The sequence below is a fragment of the Coenobita brevimanus genome, chromosome 65 (genome assembly GCF_032717465.1).
Source record: "Coenobita brevimanus isolate Jiangsu-jjx chromosome 65, ASM3271746v2, whole genome shotgun sequence".
In the NCBI taxonomy this organism is placed as follows: domain Eukaryota; kingdom Metazoa; phylum Arthropoda; class Malacostraca; order Decapoda; family Coenobitidae; genus Coenobita; species Coenobita brevimanus.
Genome location: NC_137018.1, coordinates 43,784,803 through 43,806,470, shown reverse-complemented (window position 1 = coordinate 43,806,470; position 21,668 = coordinate 43,784,803). Strand labels below are relative to the sequence as shown.

Genomic DNA, 21,668 nt, shown 5'->3' with positions numbered 1-21,668 from the left:
AAGGGAGACAAAGGTGGTGGTGAACATTGAAATCTCCTAGAATGGAGATTTCAGAGAAAGTTGAAATGGATAGAATGTGTTTCATCGTAGAAGTAAGATAGTCAAAGAATTTTTCATAGTCAGTAGAATTAGGAGATAAGCACACAGCACAGATATATTTAGTCGGAGAATGACAGAAAAGCCGAAGCCAGAGAAACAAACTACAGTGACATTTAACACAAATAAAACAATACCCGTACTGTACCCATAAAAAATAATTCAATCACATGGTGTATCATGGGAGCTGTGAACTCCAACCAACCCTTGGATCTGAACCCTAAATATGCTGCATCTAGCTGGCAAGCTTGCACTCACTGAGCTACAAATATAACAGTTATATCATATTCGTAAATATCGCATCATATTAAGGAACATGGAAAATACATATAAATATATCATAATGTAAATTATTAATATTAATAGAATGCTGTAATATTCTCTGGTGGGAAAAGTCAGAATGATAAAACTGAACATAACACAAGCAAATTAGTAAAAAGCACTAACACATTCTTAAAGAACTGTACTATGAGTGAGGAAACACTATCCTATAATGCAGAGGTTCTCAAACAGGGGGTTGCGAGATGCTTCTGGGGAGTTGCAAGAAGAATTCTTGAATGTGAATAATACATCAGAAAACACAATTTGAATTTTATAATTTAACCATGATTATTGTTTTATATCTTTTATCAATATGAATCAATACAATGACTATGCTTGCCTAGCGAATTAACTAATGAAAAAAGTACAGCCAAATAGTCTGACTGTGAGACCAAGAGTTCATCCTGCATTCCCTCGCCCCCCCCTCCTCTTCCCGTCATGCCCTCACCACCACTCACACGTCCAGTACAGTACCTGTGTCATCACTGACCAAGCTGCCCGACCCTCAATAATGCATCACAAAGCCACATCAGAAATCTTATCTTTCTATAAGTTAGCATTATTTTTCTGACGACCAAGGTACTTAACATCAATTTTCTATCAATATCCATGTTTTCTAGCGACTAGTGTGTAATATAAATGCTCACTTCAGAATGACTGATTTTGAATTATAGTTACTGATTAGGTTGTGACATCTGCCCTCTGCAGAGTGGCACGTTACTAGTCAAAATTTCTTCAGTGTCAGTTTATAAGGCTTGGGAGATTGTATGCTTGTGTAACCATTGCTACCTATATAATCTGCAACATGGACCCGTGGCTAATTCATAAGGCTACAAGTAAAGACACGGAATCCGACATTAATCCACATATCACTAAAACAACCAATGATGTTAATTCTGAAAAGCCATGTACATCAAGTGGAAATACGGGCCATGACAGACACACAGGTAAAACATCCCAGTGTGATCAACCATCCAAGCATTGGAAATATCAGGAGGAATTCATGCAGTATGGATTTACTTGCTGTACTGTTAATGAGATTCATTACCGGTACGCTTAATATGTTCTGTGTTCTGAAGTCCCTACACACGAAAGCTTAAAATCAGTGAAACTGAAAAGACACTTGCAAACCAAATATCCGTCTCATGCTCACAAACCAACAGACTTTTTCCAATGAAAGGAAAGAGGGCTACAAGGACAAAAACAGGCATTAACAAAGAAAACTACAATACCTTCCAAAGCTCAAATGGCAACATATGATGTTGCATACCTAACTGCACAGATCAAAAAGCCACACACACTAGGGGAAGGCCTCATCAAATCCACTGCAGTGGCTATGTGTCGAGCTATTCATGAAGAAAAAATGGCTCATGACCTTGAAACAGTCCCTCTGTCGAACGACACTGTAGCTTGGCATTTGAATGACATTACAAGTGATATTAAGTATTAGATGACTGACAGGGTGAAGAACATGAATTATGCTTTGCTGTTAGACGAGTCAACTGACATATCAAATTCTGCTCAATTACTTACATTCATAAGATACAGTTTTGGTGGAAAACTTAATGAAGATATGCTTTTTTGCACTACGCTGGGTGGAACGTGCACAGGAAATGACATTTTCACAACGTTGGACAGCAAACTACGTGAGGTGGGACTGTCTTGGGACCAGTGTGTTGGTGTGTGCACAGACGGAGCTGGGGCGATGCTGAGTAAAAGGAAAGGACTAAAAGCAAAGGTCTTAAAAGTGGCTCCTCACGTTCATTTTACTCACTGTATTATTCACCGAGAAGCTCATGCTGGCAAAGCTCTTGATCCAGAGTTAGACAGTGTTCTTCAAACTGCAGTTAAAATAGTGAACTGCATAAAATCACGCCCTCTGAATGCCAGGTTGTTTGGCACACTTTGTAAAGAGATGGGCTTCGAGCATGAACCTTTACTGCACCATACAGAAGTCAGATGGCTCTCCCGAGGAAAAGTTCTCTTATGTCTGTACCTGGTGAGAGATGAGACCCCAAGGATGGAGTTGTTGTGTTCCAAAAAGCAGGCCCATTCATCTCACTAAAAATGGTAAGCTGTTCATGCTAAACTTATGCCTACTTTAAATATGTGTAAAGCAAGAATGTAGGATATAAATTACACTGATTATGGTATTATTTATGTATTTATGACGTTATATCGAATATAGCCTACATATAATGTTATGATACGGAGCAATAGGAATCTGCCCGTGTGTGTGTGTGTGTGTGTGTGTGTATGTGTGTGTGTGTGTGTGTGTGTTCTTACCTAATTGTATCTTTACAGGAATGAGTCAAGCTCGTACTGTCCCGTGTCTTAAACCATATTTATCGTACATATCCTTAAATTTGTGAATTGTTTTGGCACACACTATTTCATTCGGTAGTGCATTCCATTGATCAATTGCTCTGTTTGGGAAACTGAATTTCCTTACGTCTTTATCACCTCTCTTCTTATGCAATTTTTTGCAGTGTCCTCTTGCTGATGCTTCTCCATATGTTAAGTAATCATTTATGTCTATTTTCTCCTTTCCTGATATGCATTTATATAGCATTATCATGTCACCTCTTTTCCTTCTCTCCTGTAGTGTTGGTAGATTCAGTTTATTTAGTCTTTCTTCGTAGCTTAGGTCCCTTAAGCTTGGTATCCATCTTGTAGCGGCCCTTTGAACTTTTTCAATCTTGTCTATGTGCTTTTTGAGATGAGGACTCCAGACTACTGATGCATATTCCAGGGTTGGTCTAATGAATGATGTTATTATCCTTCTTAGCATGTCTTCATTTATGTATGTGAATGCTATTCTCGTATTTGCAAGCAGTGTATACATGTTCCGTACCTTCTCGCTGATGTGGTCAGCCGGAGATAGTCTGTTACTGATAATCACACCTAGGTCTTTCTCTCTTTCTGTGTGTGTGTGTGTGTGTGTGTGAGAGAGAGAGTGCATTTGTGTGTCAGATTGTTGGCAAGGCTTTGGTGGGGGGAGGGGGGTCACAAGTCTTTCAAAGTGATTTGGAGGGGTCACAGGCCAAAAAGTTTGAGAACCTCTGCTATAATGTATATTTTCAGTAATACACATTACAACACTAGCCTCACCTCACAAGTCTGTCCTGGGCATCTCAGTAACATAGATGTGCTTGGTGAGGGCAAGGCGTGGCAAGAGGAAGCGGCGGGTAGCTGCATCAACTTCCTCCATGGCCAGCTGGGCATGCAATCTTACAACTGGGTCCGGGTCTGTGGTGTGCACTAATCGAAGCACTCGGTACAAATCACGCATCACATCACGCAGCACCTGACCAAAAGATGACAGGACCAGTGAGTGAAAGAGAATACAAGATGTGATAAAAAAGTTCTGATAATGGGTAGCACACTAACTTATACTGAATATTAGACATGTACTTCAGTTATACTATTTACAGTACTTCTGCATCAACACACTTGTTCCAACATTTCAAACAATGATGGACAAATCAGTGATATTCTTCTTTCTTGATACTCTTCAGGATGCTCATCTTTTCAGACTGGATATCTTTATCATCTTCATCATCATCGTCCAATCCTATGTTTCCCCATGAGGACAGTAGAAGCCGGGGGCTAGGCAAGTTGGTCCTGACACTTAAGATGAGAGTGACCAGCCTCACTCATCTCTGAGTGGCATTATGTGAGCAATAAACCCCAACCACCCCTTGGATGTAAACCTACACAGGCTCAATCCAACTGGAGCGCCTAAATTACTCACTAAACCACCAGGAGCCATATTTGGTTATATGGTTACCATCCAAGGTAGTAAATAGTTTCCTGGTGTACAGGACACCATTTGGCTTGTTACTTTGCATCGGGTCACCCGTAGGCAGAAAGAGAGGAAGGAATGAAGGAAAGAAAGACAGAAGAGGGAGTGTAAAGTCACCCATCGCCAGAAGGAAGAAGAAAGAATGAAGGAAGGAAAGACAGAAGAGGAAGCATGGAAGAGAGGTAAGGGCAGACACTCAAAGCAGCACTACACTGAGCGAGCAGATGCTGAGTGCCTTCACCTACTCATATATAACTGCCTCATAATAATGCCTCTTCATCGTTGGCTTCAGTTTTGGGAACAATGAGAAGCTGCATGGTGATATGTCTGGTGAATAAGGTGAACGTGGAACTAATGGAAGTATAGTGCAGCCTTGTTATGCGATAGGGATGTACAGTATTAAGTGAAGACCTACTGCATAACAAATTATCACACAATGATGCCGATATAACATGGGTTCAATGGGGTTAGGGAGGGTGACCTCAACTGCGAAGCCTAAAATGACCTGGGGGGGGGGGAAGGAACCTCTGCCACTCACCTGAAGTTTGCCCAATGCCGGTGCAAGCTATCACCAAGGCCCCCTCCCCCCCTAGAATGGAAGACAGATGGAGGGCCTGGACCACCACTCCACAAAAGATACGATATTTCACTTCGCATCACACACTGCACAACTTGTTAACCCTTTAACCGCGGGTGTCATTCCAGAATGACATTGCAAAAACTGGACCAAACCGCAGGTGTCATTCTCGAATGTTTGTGAATATTTTGAATACCCCGCGTTTTTTCCGTGCACCAATTGTTTCAAGGGAGAGTAGCTATTAAGTTCTTTCACTCCAGCTGACCCCCACCTCCCTCCTCCCCCCTCTGGGGCCCCACCTCCCACCCCCTAGGCCCCCCACCCCACCCCGGACCAAACACGCATCAGTATCTGTCCAGCTGTGTGAGTGACAACACTGCTGATGTGGCAGTGAAGTGCAGGCAATTACAGTGCCTTTTACCTGCCTCAGTGAACACAGAGTGGGTGTTTATCGTATGTGCAGTGTTCATATATGTTTATAGTATTATTATCAGAATGAGGTTGGCATTTGGTAATGGTGTGTGAGCGAAAAATAGTGATTACAACACCTCTGATATGGCAGTGAAGTGCGGGCAATTACAGGGTCTTTTACCTGCCTCAGTGAACACAGAGTGGGTGTTTATCGTATGTGCAGTGTTCATATATGTTTATAGTATTATTATCAGAATGAGGTTGGCATTTGGTAATGGTGTGTGAGCGAAAAATAGTGATTACAACACCACTGATGTGGCAGTAGTGCAGGTAATTACAGTGCCTTTTACCTGCCTCAGTGAACACAGAGTGGGTGTTTATCGTATGTGCAGTGTTCATATATGTTTATAGTATTATTATCAGAATGAGGTTGGCATTTGGTAATGGTGTATGAGCGAAGGTAATGGTGTGTGTGCGAAAAATAGTGATTTTAGATCGCTCACTTCTAATGGCACTGCCCATCCAGTGATAGTCAACGAAATCATGAAACCTACATCATTGCAAAGCCGGAGGTTAGTACTTTCTAATGGTACCTTATTTTTCGCTCTAGATTTATTCTGTGCAGTTATAAAGGTTTAAAGTTTGTTTACATTTTGGTCGAAACCCCCGCGGGAGAGGCCAGTCGGGGCAAAACAATGCCCGCGGTTAAAGGGTTAAGTACCTGCACTGTTATTTAGCGATAACAATAATGTTTCAGTGGCCTTTCATGCAAGAGTCGTGGCACAAAAATGGGATGATGGTTACATAATTTTGTCAATATCCAAGTCAAAAATTTCAATATTTCACACACAAAAAACAATCACTTCACTTAATACTGTATTGCAAAATGCACTATGTTAGACACTTGCACTGTTATTTGGTGAAAACAACGGTGTTTCAGTGGCTTTTCATGCACAAACTAGAATGAAAGGCAACAATCACAATCAATGTAAACACCTGGCAGTGTCACTGCATCCACACCAGATTCGCAGACGCAGCCATCGAAAATACTGTTGTAGCGAAAACGCAATTAATTTTTAATGTACCAAGATAGGGTAGAACTTGTTAATTATTGTTGTAGCGATTTATCACGTAATGAGGCGTCATATAATGAGGCTAGGCTGTATTTTTCTCAGCCACAAACAACACAGTAAGGACTGTGCTCATTGTTGTGGTGATACAACTCCCTATCATTCCCATTCCACCATTTGTCTCTCATTGCCTTATGCAAAAATTTAAAAAACTTTCAGGTAGACAGCTGAAGTTCAGTATATACAATTCCTTCCATATGAAAACAAGCAAGCAACATGACTTTCAATTGCAATCTTGACTGACAGGCATTTTTTAATTTTCATGACACTGGTGGCTTCCACTTGGAGTCCTTGAGTGGTCTCTGGATTGTATCTGTAATGCTAAGTTACATTCCCTAAAATGACCCTGAATAAAAAACACTTGATCAGATGCACATTAATCAGGCTGGAGGATAAATGACATGATGTTCCTTTTGGTTATCTGGGAGGATGCATGGAGCAAATCTGGTGGGAAAAAACTGAGGGTGGGCAAGTCACACTCCCTTGATCTTGCCCTTCCTACAGTGGACTAAAAAAAAATCATAATGTCCAGTAGTATATGGCAACCAGAAAAGTAAATGATATATGAGAATTTTGCCAATGCAAAATTATTATTATTATTTTTTTTTTTTCTGGCCTATATCTAAGGATTTATCTGGCCTGGACTTGCCCTTGGACTTGGATGTACCTGCCTGCATTTATTCATTTACATTTCTATGCATTTCCGGTGAGTAAAACAATAACCCATGTCATTTTATGCGTTTATTTAATCATTATGTACATATTTCTAATGTTTTCAAAGGTCCCTTCCAACAGTCCGAAAGACCCTCAGTCCCCTGCCATTCGGATTACAGGATTTTTACTGTATTATGAAATGATGCACAGCACATCGCACACTAAGATGCTGACGCAACATCAATGATGGACGAACCTATGGAACAAATTCACTGGAGCAGCTGCTTACCTGCAGTCAACAGGTCTCCTGGACCAGGCATGATCAGGGCTGAGTAACATCAACAATATGTAATGTATGCTTCCAGTGTACAGCACAAACAATATAGTATGCACGAACGCATGTGAAATGGGTGAAAAACAACAGACACTCTTACTTTATTTAATATGTTGTGTAGTCACCACAGGCTTTCAGAACAGCCTGGATTCACTGAGGTATTGGATCAGCAAGGTTTTTCATTATTCTAGTGAAATATCCAGTACCCATATGTCCCTATGAGCCAACACAAGGTGTAGAAGTGAAGAGCTGTCCTTTTCTAATAATTTCATCTTGATGTAAGACCACGTCCTTAACTAGGTCAAGGTCTCGAGAGTTACCGTGCTATTAAGTACATTCCTGTTATGTTTTGCCAACAACTCCATGATTTTTTTTGCATGTATGATATCGTATTTTGTCCTGCAAAAATGGTTGCACTGATCTCTGAGTGCACTCCAATATATCAAGCTCCATTCACTGTCACATTCTTCGAGAGAATATAAAATTTACCATAATCTCATTCCACACTGAAGCAGCTCTACTTCACATCATTACTGAGTCAGGGTATTTGATTGCTATGTGCATAAACTGACTGTCAAGATGATTCACACTGGAGGAACACCACAACTTCCCATGCCTCACTGTACCACTCTGAAACATCACCCCACAAGACCTTTTTCCAGTCCGTCAGAGTGAAAATTTTATATTGGCAAAACTGAGTCAGGCAATGTGCATCCTTTGAGTTGGCAGAGGTTTCACGGTTGGAGAGCGAAGGAGCAGTTTACAGATACTTTTGACACCAATCTTGAATTGTTCAACCTGCGACACTTTCTAACAGTTCTGGATGTGCTTGCTTCAGTTGCTGTGGAGTAATGTATGGACTCGTCAAGATTTCCCATTTTATCAGCTTATCAGTTGCTGCAGATGTCTTCTCAGGCTGCCCTGGTACTGTACCAATTTACAAGGTAGAACAGTGCCTTGTGAAACATCCTTTGCTTTAGCCAGCAGGTAATGGCTTTCTTCCCTCTGCCATTACATTCATACATCTTCTTATCTGGTATATTTGTTGCCTTGAAAGCAAGAATCCAAACTTTTTCTTGTTCACAGAGGTTCTTGGAAGCTATTATGAAGTCTGAGTAAAAAACAGTAGGAGGAATAATGCTGCTGACATAAAAGGTGGACATTGGACAGGAGACCAACATACAAAATCCTCTCTCTCTCTCTCTCCTGTGCATGTCTCACAGCCTAGAGGCAGAAAGTGAGTCACTGCACTCCTCAGGTTCTAGGGGAGTTGCAAAATGGCATCTAGCATAAACCAAGCATCAGATAACCTACCAGACTTAGAAGATATGAAAAGTTCCATTAATACTAAAAATGGGCCCTAATTCCAAGTTTTTTTTTTTTATATACACTGCATATCTGTAAGTAATCCCTCGATTATCCGACACAACAGAGCCATCGGTACATCCAGTTACTGACGAAATCCGGATGTGGAGCAATACTCTACCAGCCTATACCCTACATACATGTACAGTACCCCTCCTAATTGTGGCAGTGTTCTTTGGTCTTTCAGTTGTTTAGACATCAAGACACACATGGAATATCCAGTATAATGCTAGACACCAAGAAAACTGCATAAACAACAAAAATCCACAAATACCATACCTATATGTACAGTACCCCACCTAATTGTGGCAGTGTTCTCCAGTCTTTCAGTTTCTTAGACATCAAAATACACATGGGAATATCCAATATAATGCTAGAAACTAACAAAACAATGCATAAACAACAAAAATCCACAAATAAATAAATGAAGAAGACAAAGGTTGCAAAAAGAATTTTAACCTCATCAGGTTTCAGCCCCGGTCAGATTACGTCTATCCTAGAGTCAGTCACTCTTGCGACAACCCACATCTTCATGCCGCAATATTTTCATTTGATCAGTCTGACTAAATACACTTTTCATGACAGAATGCTGGTTTTGATGTCACTATAAAGCTGAATAGTTGTACTTTATCACAGTATGTTCGAAAAAGGAAAACAAAGGAAACAAACAGGGAAAAAAAAATCATGAGCTGAAGTTAAGCGAAAACCAACAATTTTATACCCTGCCATAGCAAAATATCGGCCACGAATAAAGTAATCCATCCATCCATCTGTCATCCAATCCTATGTTGCCCCATGAGAAGCGTAGGAGCCCGGGGCTAGGCAGTTGGTCCTGACATTTAAGATGAGAGCGACCAGCCTCACTCATCCCTGAGTGGCATTACGTGAGCAATAAACCCCAACCACCCCTTGGATATACACCTTCACCGACTCAATCCAATTGGAGTGCAATAATTACCCACTAAACCACCAGGTGCCCAAATTTGGTTATATGGTTACCACCCACCATAGTAAATGGTTTCCTGGTGTACAGGAAACCATTTGGCTTGTCACTCAGTGCAGAGTCACCCACATGCAGAAGGAAGAGAAAAGAATGAAGAATGAAAGACAGAAAAGGGAGTGTAAAGTCACCCGTAGACAGAAGGACGAGGAAAGACTGAAGGAAAAAAAGACGAAGAGGATGGAAGGAACAACAGATGGAGGAGAGGAATAAAGATTCATAAATCTGGTTTGAACCATGGAAAACTACAATAAATTACCTTTACTATGATATGCAGTTTTTGGCTATTTATGCATGTTACTGCACGGCAAAGTGAAAGAAAAAAGATGCACAATTTTGCATGAGTCTCGGTCGCATATTTGCTTAGTGATCTTTTTCTTTGATCTGTCTGTGTAAATACACTTTTCATGATAGAATGCTGTTTTTGGTGTCATTTTAAAGTTAAATAGTTATACAGGTACACCTCGATATACAATACCCCTAAATGCGATACCCCAGCTTAACGACGGGGGTAGAAATACCACCATATCCCACCTAACAACGGCCAAACCCCGGTTTAACGATGAGTTTTGATTTTTTTTTACTGATTTTGATGATATTTTAGACTAAAACTGTGTGTTTAGGTTGATTTATAAACTGTTTTTAGACTTACATTAATGTGTTTTAACCATAGGTGGGGTGAACATTGTCATTTTGGGGTACAGTTTACTAAGCTTTATTTTTTCCAGACTTACATTTGATGATTTTCAGATTTTATCTGTTGGTTTTATTGAGTTATTTACAGGTGTAAGACTTAAGGTAGTGGTAGGTGGTGGTGACCATCATCCACTCACTTGATGTAGTGCTGCCTACTTCTTCCTTAGTCTTTATCATTCTTTCTCTGTGCCTGCCCTCCTCTCTTCCTATTTCTCCCATCTTTCCTGTCACGTCTTATTGCTTTTCTTTCCTTTACAGGTGGTTTTACATTGAGTGACAAGCCAAGTGGTTTCCTGTAAGCCAAGAAACCATTTACAATGCTGGGTGGTAACCGTATAACCAAACTATACGTGCTCCCTACGTGTCAACAAGTGGGTTGGTGGAGGGTTAGTACCCCTCCCCATAAAACAAGTAACTCGAGGTCAAATGGTCGCCCCTTACAGGATTATGGCGTCTCGCAATAGATAGATATATAGACTTAAAGGTTAGCTTCTTTTACAGCTGTTGGGCCATTTAGACTGGCTTTAAACTTGTTTTTGGGCTCGTTTGGGTGGACTTGGTTGAGGGGGAACCCAAGGCTAAAAAATGCATCCCATTACATGTTAAATCTACCCCGATATATGGTACCCCGTCCAACGAGGGGTTTTTACTTAACCAACTGCATCGTTAAACTGTGGTATACCTGTACTTCATCATAGTATGTTAAAAAAAAAAAGGAAAACAAAGAAAACAAAGTCAAAATGACAAGTTGATGTTGGGCAAAAAACAAATATTTTATACCCGAGTGTAGAAAAATATTTGCCAAGAATAAAGTAATAAAAAGGCAAAGCCATGAGTCATATCAGCTGTTGAGCACCCGCCACGCATAAAGCACGCATTCTGTGATGTACGTCTGAGTCTCTTTGAAATTTAAATGCGATTTACGATGAATATTTTACAAAAATATCTTAAAATGACACTTAAATGCAATTTATGGTGACTATTTTATAAAAGTATCTTAAAATGACGCATAGGCACATCATCAGTATCTCTGATGCTGGATTTGAAATGACACGAAAATGTGTCATCGGAATCTCAAAGGGTTAATAAAGTACAGTATTTACCACCCTCTGAACAGCAGACAGACGTCTTATCCCATAAGCCTCTAGTTGGTGTACTGTAATACGTGTGGTCTACTGGCTGACGTAATCACTAATGGTGGCCATACACCAAAATATTGATACTTCCAATACTAACTGTTTATCTACAAGTACTGGTACTGATGGCTAAGTATAGATTACTACGAGTACTAAAACAGACTTTCCAGTCAAATGAAAATGTATTTTCAAAAATAATATTTCACCGGGAAGTGATGATTCTAATCCCTAACCGCCGGGCAGAGGGTATACCCATGGCAAAATGGGTGTACAGGGGCTGCCGGGTAGCGGAAGCAGCCGCATACATCCTGCCATCATTTGAACCATGCACCATTGCATCTTGGCACCAAAGAATAGGGAGGGGGTCCCTTCACTGCACACTAGAGAGAGTCAGTCTGTCCTGTGCCTCAGCCGGATGTACAACGATGTTTTCAGGTTCCTATTTGTCAGATTCCGTGTCCACCTCCCATGGCCAACTGCATCATCCACTCCTGCCAGTGCTCTTTCCAAAGATCCTCAGTGACAGTACCACAGGGCATGCCTTGGATGCAATTGTGTCTAGTTTATCTAGTAGTGCAGAAGTTATCGTGCTGAGAGCATAGCCTCTTCCCACCATCATTACTCATTGACGTGACCACCAACAGACCTATGGATGCTTTCATTTGCATGAAGATGAGTTGGTTGGTAATATTATTTTTAATTTGTTTCCCTACCTGCTATACTTCTTGAGATGTGAAGGTTTGAAAACAAGGTATTTTGGAGAAATATGGGCATACTCTGCAGGCAGTCGTGTACAAAACAATGCCAGCATGTGAAGGTTAAGATTCATTAGTGCACTGAATGGCAGTTTTGGTGCTCACGCTCCCTAAAATAGTGGCTCTTACCGCTAAAGAGAGAAAGAGAGAGAGAGGGAGAAAGAGTATGAGAGAGTGAGGCAGAAGGATGCTTACACAGTGTTTATGCATATACAACCACGTAGGCATAACATCCATTAGCCTGAAGATAATGAACACCACGCCTTGGAATGGATGCTGTGGGCAAATGTGGGTCAGTGTGTGGGTAGCCAGGACAACTGTAGGACAGGGTGGCAGTGATCCTGTGGAATTATTAAACAGAGATTCCAGAAGGTGGAGTTCAGGCACGATGTGCGACTCCATGACCATCTTGTGAATGTGCCACTTCTGTGAGGATATTACACCCGTGAGGGACTAGTGTTGCGCACCTCACACCCCTACCCACACACTGATACTGTACAAGATGGACCCGCCACAAGTGAGTTGCCCTTGCTTACTTTAAATAATACTTATTAATCTGCACGTGGCTGACGTCGCAACATAACCCAATTATAAATGTAGGAAAATAAGGATGAGAATTTAAAGTGATACACGTATACAAAATAAACTGCGGTATAACATAGCATATTGAGAGAGTAAAATTGCAATTCCAGGTATGACCGAATAAAGAGTCGAGTCCGGCATGGTGGGTTTCATTACCCTATTTCCCCCTCCAAGAGTACAGGCGGCTACAGTCATACTTGGGGTCCGCTGGTGGGGGAAGCGGGCACATTGCTAAGCCCAGCCGACCACGGCCCGATAACAGCGCTGAGCGGTGCTAAAGTCTACTGAGGCGGCCCACCTACGATCGGCGACACCGCCACTCAGGACATCTTGGGTTGTGAATAGGTAAACTCCGCAGGACTGTGAGTGATGATAAACAACTTTACTCAGGCAATTGAAAGCTGGGAGCTGATACGCTTGGTCTGGTTCATTGAGAAGAAAAGACAACGTTAGTTTGCGTACTGGGGTAGGAGTTTATTGCCTTTGCCAGACAATGTTAAATAATTGTGACACATTAAATGTGAGAGCAATATTCACGAAAGTTGGCGTTGACACTGTGACATCGTTTATATGCTATAAATTGGTGATATTTGCTGACACAGTATTAAATAACTGATACATAAATATGGGTGCAAAATTCAGGAAGTTGGTATTGATATCGTGGCATCGTTTATATGCTATAAGGTAGTGAATTAAAACTAAGTAGTGTACCTTGGATATTAAGAGTTGTGTTTGATACTGGGCTGTCAGGGGGCTATAGAGAAGGTTCTGGTGTGCCACTGTAATTTAAAGGCTAAGCTGAGTGCTTGCTGTGTGATGGGATAAACACTGCATGAACGAGAGTGTGTGACTAAGAGATAGAGTCTGGAAAAAGGGGGGGGGGGGCAGAACCTAACCTATAACACATTGGGCGGATCCCAACCTATAACATACCGGGTGGAACCCAACCTATAACATACTGGGTGGATCCCAACCTATAACATACCAGGCGGATCCCAACCTATAACATACCAGGAAGATCCCAACCTATAACATACCAGGCAGATCCCAACCTATAACAAACCAGGCAGATCCCAACCTATAACAAACCAGGCAGATCCCAACCTATAACAGACCGGGTGGAACCCAACCTATAACATACCAGGCGGATCCCAACCTATAACATACCGGGAGGATCCCAACCTATAACATACCTGGCGGAACCCAACCTATAACATACCAGGCTGAACCTAACGTATAACATAACAGGCGGATCCCAACCTATAACATACCAGGCGGATCCTACCTACAGAACATACCAGGTGGAACATATCAGCATGGACAACCCAGAGAGAAAGGAACAGGCAGAACACGACGGGCAGAACGTAACCCATGGAACAGCCCAAAGGATAGTCAAGGAAGCCAGGGAAGCAACGGAGGGAGGAGTATGGGATGGATGCTGCGGTAACGATGATGGAACAAAGAGAGGAGGAGAGGGCCGAATCTGGGCTGCAAGAATGCTTTAAGAAGTGGCCAGCAGTTCATGATCGCCTGACACAACTGGAGAGCATGAAGGGAATGGAAGGGAGGTATGAGATGAGCTCGAGGTCGCAGGTACAGCCAGAGATTGTAGTGGTACATGAAGGACTGGCAAAGAGGCCAAGATGACACAGGAGACAAACAAGTGCGAGAGATTAGGGAACCCCAGTGGGGGAAGCGAGAACAGACACAAGAGGCCAGGACTTTACATCAAGAAAAGTCAACAGTTAGCAGGCAAAAGCCAGAGTGGCAGAGGTCAGAAAATCCAAAACCAACTAGATCGGGAACGGAAGAGCCAACACATGCTACCCTATGGGCATTGAGGTGATAGCCTCCGGCTTGATGGAACTGAGTGTCACCATGAGGTTGCCACAGACCCAGCTACCAACCTTCGAAGGAAATAGCTGGAGGGAGTACTGGGAGTTCGTCCGTGCATTCAAGCAGCACATTGGGAGGGCCACAGTCAGACAGCTCAAATACTGTTATGTTTGCTTGAATGATACCCACTTGGCAGCTGAGTGCCGGGCCTCAGTTTTGGTGTGACATGGAGGGTTGCACTGGGGAGCATTTGCGAAGGTTACACCTGATTGGCCCAGTAAGGCAAAGGTCAGGACATCTGCACGCACAACCCTAATCCGCCCTGCAAACAAGCTGTGTCTGCTGGAAGGGAGTGGGAAGTGAAAGGATATATGGTATTGGTCATGACCGACCAATGAGGGGAGTCTTACCACATCTAATGCAGTAAAGAGAGAGAGAGAGAGAGAGAGAGAGAGACAGCATAGCAGAGAGTGAGGCAAAAGGATGCTTACAGTGTTTATGCATATACAGCCACGTAAGCATAACATCCATTAGCCTGAAGATAATGAACACCACGCCTTGGAATAGACACAGTGGGCGAGTGTGGGTAGCCAGGACAACTGTAGGACAGGGTGGCAGTGATCCTGTGGAATTATTAGACAGGGATTCCAGAAGGTGGAGTTCAGGCACGATGTGCGACTCCATGACCATCTTGTGAATGTGCTATTTCTGTGAGGATATTACAGCCGTGAGGGACTAGTGTTGCGTACCTCACACCCCTACCCACACACTGATACTGTACAAGATGGACCTGCCACAAGTGAGTTGCCCTTGCTTAATAATACTTATTAATATGCACGTGGTTGACGTCGCAACATAATCCAATTATAAATGTAGGAAAATAAGGATGAGAATTTAAAGTGATATATGTATACGAAATAAACTGCGGTATAACATAGCATATTGAGAGAGTAAAATTGCAATTCCAGGTATGACCGAATAAAGAGTCGAGTCCTGCATGGCGGGTTTCATTACCCCCATTTCCCCCTCCAAGAGTACAGATGGCTACAGTGGCCATATAATTATTCTAACCCTGACTGAGCCCACTGAGTAATTTTATTAAATTTTAAGGTAGTTCATCGGGCTGAGAAAGTATTAATTATGAAACTACCTAGCTATCAGTATCAGTAATCAATATCACTGATAGCCAATTAAGTCACTGGTATCATGTCTAAATTTAATTACTGGTATCACTTATCACTAGTAACCACTTAACGAATGTCGGAAAATTCCTCCTTCTCTAACTGTTGGAGCTGGACAATGAGTGGGAACACAGTAATGCCATGTCTCTACTGGCCAGCCAGGTGACTTTGACCATTCACTAGGGAGGCGGAGAGCCATTTCTGTTCAGCTGGTGGGTAATGTTCTTTTACCTGCATGCAGCTCTGCTTGAGACGGGGGCCAGATGACTTTGATCTTCGGTAGTGGGAGCCAGATAGCCATATTTGCTCAGCTTGTAAGTTAGGGTCTGTAGTACTTACATGTGGCTGGTAGTGTCCGAGTGATCAGGACAGCCAGAGGACTCTGACCGTTTGATGAATGAGGCAGAAAGCCATATTTGCTTAGCTGGTGGGTTAGGGTCTATTACCTGTGCTTAACCAGAGAGGCTGGGCAGCTACCAAGCTTTTTTAAATTTTAAGGCCACCCAACTGATGATGTCAGAAATTTTATGCTTGGATACAGACAAATAAATCCAGATATGGAAATAATAGAGCCAAGGTCTAACGTTTGGATATGGAGCATGTTAGATATAGAACGTCTGGATAATCGAGTGATTGTACTTACAGCAAGTGCATCCTGACCAAGTCCCTGTAAGAGGAGTGTCACCACCAGGACAGCAGCCCTTCGCACTTCAGGTGCTTCATCATTTCTCACCGCATCATACAGCACACAAAAGATCTGTAAAAATAAAAAATTGCTAATTTACATAACATATAAATGTAATACTTTAACCCTCTCATGACCAAAAGACACAAGTTGCATTCCACTGAAGGAGCATTTGCCACATCTGACACCTTCTCTTGCCCTGCATGACCTCACACAGCCAGACCCTCCTGTACAGCCATGTGCCTAAAGTGTATAACTACTTATTCTCCCAATTAGAGTTTTGCTTCAACCTCCATACTTCTTTTTCCCCAATACTCCTGAATAGTTGTACTTCCTGCTCATGGTGTAAACAAAAGGCCAGGAGCCTGCAAACCATTCCTTCCAAGAAAAAAAACAAAAACAATACAAAAGGAGCCAAATTCAAAATCTGATCATTTCAAGATGCCTGGACACACTGTGTCTGAAAGACTGGAGATCATAGGAAGAAGGAAATTTAGGCAGAGAGAGACAGTTCCAGAGCTGACCCGTTGCATAAATGAAAGACTGGGAGTAACGGTTAACTCTTGCGTTACAGAGTTGGACAGAAAAGGGATGAAAGTTTGCGCTGGACGGGTGCTACGAGCCCGTTGTGGAGATGGAGGGATGAAAGCAGACAGTTCAGAGAAGCTGTGACCAAGGAAGTTGCGATAGAAAAGAGATAAAGAGGCAACAGTGTGGTGAAGAGACAAAGGTTGAAGGGAGCCAGTAAGAGGAGGAGAGTTAATGAGACGAAAAGCCTTTGACTCCACCCTATTGAGAAGAGCTGTATGTGGGGAGCCTCCCCACACATGAGAGTTGTACTCTACACAGGGGCGAATAAAACCCACGTACAAAGTCAACAACTGTGCAGGGGCAAAGAAGGTATGGAGTCAGCTTAGCACACCTAATCTCTTGGAAGCTGATTTTACAAGAGATGTAATATGATCTTTCCAAGATAAATCCCGAGTGAATGAAACCCCAAGCATGTTCAAGGATGATGCAGGCTTGAGCTGGATATTATTAAACATTAGTGGGTACTCCTGCAGAAGACTCTGTCAGGTTGATAGATGTAAAAACTGAGTCTTTGATGCATTAAAAACAACAAGACTATTTTTACCCCAGTCAGAGATACGAACTAAGTCAGACATTAAGTGTGGCATAGCCTCATCCCTTGTTTGTTGAAGTAACTGCTGGGATGGACGTTGCAGGAACCAAATGGAAAGGTGAAGGGTGGAATCATCAGCGTACGAGTGGATAGGGTTAGATGTACAGCTTAGATCACTGATGAATAAAAGGAAGAGAGTTGGTGATATGACAGAGCCCTGCAGAACACCACCGTTGATAGATCTAGGAGAAGAATGATGGCCGTCTACAACAGCGGCTATAGAACGACCAGAAAGGAAGCTGTAGATGACAGCACAGACAGAAGGGTAGAAACCGTAGGAGGGCAGTTTGGAAATTAAAGATTTATGCCAGACTCAATCAAAAGCCTTTGAGATGTCAAGAGTGATTCCAAAGCTTTTGCCAAAGTCCCGAAAGGAGGATGACCAGAAGTCAGAAAGGTAGACAAGAAGATTGCCAGTGGAGCGTCCCTGATGGAACCCATACTGACGATCAGAAGGGAGGTTGCAATAGGAAAGACTCTTTAAAATTTTTTTGTTAAGAATATACTCAAAAACTTTTGAGACACAGAATGTTATGATGATAGAGGGTTGGGAATGGTCACCCTTCTTTGGGACTGGCTGAATGAGAGCAAACTTCCAGCAAGAAGGAAAGGTACAAGCTGAATGACAAAGGTGAAAGAGTTTCCCTAGGCAGGGTGTAAGCACAGAAGCACAGTTCTTGAGGACAACAGGAGGGATTCCATCAGGCCCATATGCCTTGTTAGTATTGAGGCCGGTGATCGCAGAAAATACATCAGCTGAAGAAATTTTAATGCCAGCCATGAGGAAGTCAGAGGGAGGAAGTGATGGAGGAACAGCACCGGAATCGTCTAAGGTCGAATTGGAGGAGAAAGTCTGAGCAAAGAGATCTGCTTTATCAGTAGAAGAAATAGCTACAGAGCCATCAGAGTAGAAAAGAGGAGGGAAGGATAAGGTAAAGTTGTTAGAAAGGTTTTGGCAAGGTGCCAGAAGGAGTGGAAAGAATTCGAGTTGGAGAGTTGAGAGCATTTGGTACGGATGAAATTATTCTTGGCAGAGCGAAGAACAGACTTTGCACGATTCCAGGCAGAAACATAAAAAAGATGTGATTCAGGGGTGGGTTGGCTCTGGTACCTTTTGTAGGCCCTCTCCTTGTTGCAGACAGCATTAGAACAAGCATGATTAAACCAAGGCTTTCTTGCATTAGTCAAAGGATATGAGAAAGGAATGTACGCCTCCATGCCCGACAGAATAACCTCTGTAATGTGCAAGGCACACTCAGATGGCTCTCAGCCATGGAAGCAATTATCATTCCAGGGAAAATCAAAGAAGTACTGCCTGAGGGCCTCCCATTCTGCAGCTCCAAAGTGCCACAGTCGACGTGTCTTGGAGGGTCCGCAGGCTTATACTGGAGCAATAGGACAGGTTAAGGTAATAAGGTTGTGATCAGAGGAGTCCAACGGAGAAGAAAGATTAACAATGTAAGCAGAAGGATTAGTTGTAAGGAAGAGGTCAAGTATGTGGGAGCTCTCTCCAAGGCGGTCAGGGATATGGGTAGGGTGCTGTACAAGCTGCCCTAGGTCATTAAGGACAGAAAAAATGAAGGCTTGTTCACCAGGTGGATCAGTGAAAGGAGAGGAGAGCCAAAGGTGGCAGTGAACATTGGAATCTCCTAGAATGGAGATTTCAGAGAAAGGAGAAATGGATAGAATGTGTTCCATCACAGAAGTAAGATAGTCAAAGAATTTTTTCTAGTCAGTAGACTTAGGAGATAAGTAAACAGCACAGATATATTTAGTCAGAGAATGACAGGAGAGCCGAAGCCAGAGAGTAGAGAATTCAGAAGAATCGAGTTCAGGAACATGAAAGCAAGATAAGTCATTGTGTACATATACGCATCATCCACCTTTGGCTTTGAAATGAGTGCAGAGAAAGTAGGAGGCTACAGAAAAGGGTTTGCTATCAACTGCCTCAGACAGCTGAGTTTCGGTAAGGAAGAGAAGGTGAGGTTTAAAGGAGGAGAGGTGATGTTTAACAGAGAGAAAGTCTGAGGAATGGCCACGAATGTTGCAGAAATGAAGAAGAAGTCAGACAGTGGTTCCAAGCAGCTCTTAGAGTCATTACCAGGAAAGGGGCGGATGGTAGGGGCATTTATTGTCTCCCCCCCCCCCACCCTGGGGACTCCAAGGCAACAGTAACATGCACCATTTTTAATTTTGCAATTTTGAAAAGAAAGTGTGGTGTGTACTGTGCATGTAGTTTGGTGCTGACAATTAGAGAAACATGTATTATAGAGCGTGCTGGCCTACTCTCTGTGTTACTGAGACACTGAAAAAGTTCAGCAAAGGGGGATGGTCAGGAACTAGTCCTTAAGGCTGATGAAATGGGAGCTCCAGCTCTCCCTGTCATCAGCTTTCCACCTACCTTGGGAGTACCCCCCTGCTCGACTGGTGCTACAATCTACCCCTCAAAGGAGTCTACTTCTGATGCAAAATGAATAGTTATTTTGCTAAATCTTTTTGTTACTTTACTTTTTGAGATACAAATACATTTGTTTTATGATTCTGTGATGAGTGTTATAAGCAATTTCCTTCTCTACATCGATCTATCTACCTACTGCCAGACGCTGCAATCAGTAAGGGGTGGTCACAAACAAATCACCTCCATGTCACCCCTGCCCCCGCCATTTCATTGCCTTCCCCCCAGCTCATCCCCCGTCTCTCATATGCCACTCTATTCCATCCCTCCATCTCATCCTTAGCCTCCCCCTCCCTCTCCTCCCCTCCTCCACCTCACTCACATACACTCATTAGTCTCTCACTCTCCACAAGGCCAAACCACCTCAATGTATATCTCCTGATGCTTTCAATCACATCCACACCACAATGCTCCTTCCCTTCCTCATTTGTTAGTCTGTCTCTCCATGTAACTCTGTTATGAGTCCATATTATAATTACAAATCATAATAGATAGATAGATAAATAAATAGATATACAGAGCTCCAGCAAGCCTGGGAAAGGGAAATGATCTTGCAAGTTAACCGAGGAAATGTTGACCATACACAGGAAGTAGCAAGTCAGGGGATGATATAGGTAGTGTGTCAGCGAGATAGCATACGAACAAAGCCTAGTGACCATACACACACACACTCACACACAGGTTTCTGGAACTTTCCAACCACAGAGTAACACACGTGACATGACCCCTGCTTTACCAGAATTTAGGAAGCAGAGCTCAGAAGGAGACAGGCCATAGAGCCAGTAGGTAGTAGGGGGAACGAGCCTCGCAACATGGGCAAGAGGGAAGAGAGAGAGAGAGAGAGAGAGAGACAGACAGACAGACAGAGAGTGAGACTGGGAGGTAGCAGGCAGGACTCTACTTATACTTCACTCGTGTGTGAGAGACTTTGTTAATATTTCCAAGACAAATAAAAATAGTCTCATACTATTCTTTACCTCTTCTGTCATTGCATGACAAATGGGAACGAAGATTATCTACTTACAAACTACTCAACAATAACAACCGCTCGTGTATTCCCAACTCCTCTTGAGTTAGGCATCTTTTTATCCATACTTTTTTCAATTCCTCTTTTTCCATGAGTTTGTTTGCATTTTTTAGTATTTCCTCCATAGTGTTCACAGTCTGGAAGGTTAGTTTCAGAGGTCTTGACTTATTTCTCTCTTATTGCCCTAGGCTTTGGTGTTCCTCGATGTCTTTAATACAGATTTCCTCTGATACTTCCTTCAATAAGCTCGTTATATTTGCCATCTCCTTTTTGTCTCGAAATTTTGTTTTTTATTTCTTCCTCATCTATACCACTGATTACTATAGATTAGTTGATATTTGCTGAATCTTTGACCAATTTTGGGTTGTTTAGATTATTTTTTCACTTCCTTTCTAATGCTTTTTTCTTCAACTCTTGTTTCTAAGTCTTTCATTACTTT

At 42.4% G+C, this 21,668-nt stretch overlaps 1 protein-coding gene across 1 annotated transcript in view; it reads right to left on the bottom strand.

The window, feature by feature from the left end:
* Tango6 (transport and golgi organization 6) overlaps positions 1-21,668 on the bottom strand; it is a 140,987-nt gene that overhangs the window by 1,885 nt on the left and 117,434 nt on the right. The window contains exons 13-14 of the mRNA XM_080276606.1: positions 16,523-16,636; positions 3,529-3,724 (exon numbers count right to left, since the gene is read on the bottom strand). Of these exons, the coding sequence (XP_080132732.1) occupies positions 3,530-3,724; positions 16,523-16,636 (309 nt within the window). The 3' untranslated portion in view covers position 3,529. The remainder of the gene's footprint in view (positions 1-3,528; positions 3,725-16,522; positions 16,637-21,668) is intronic.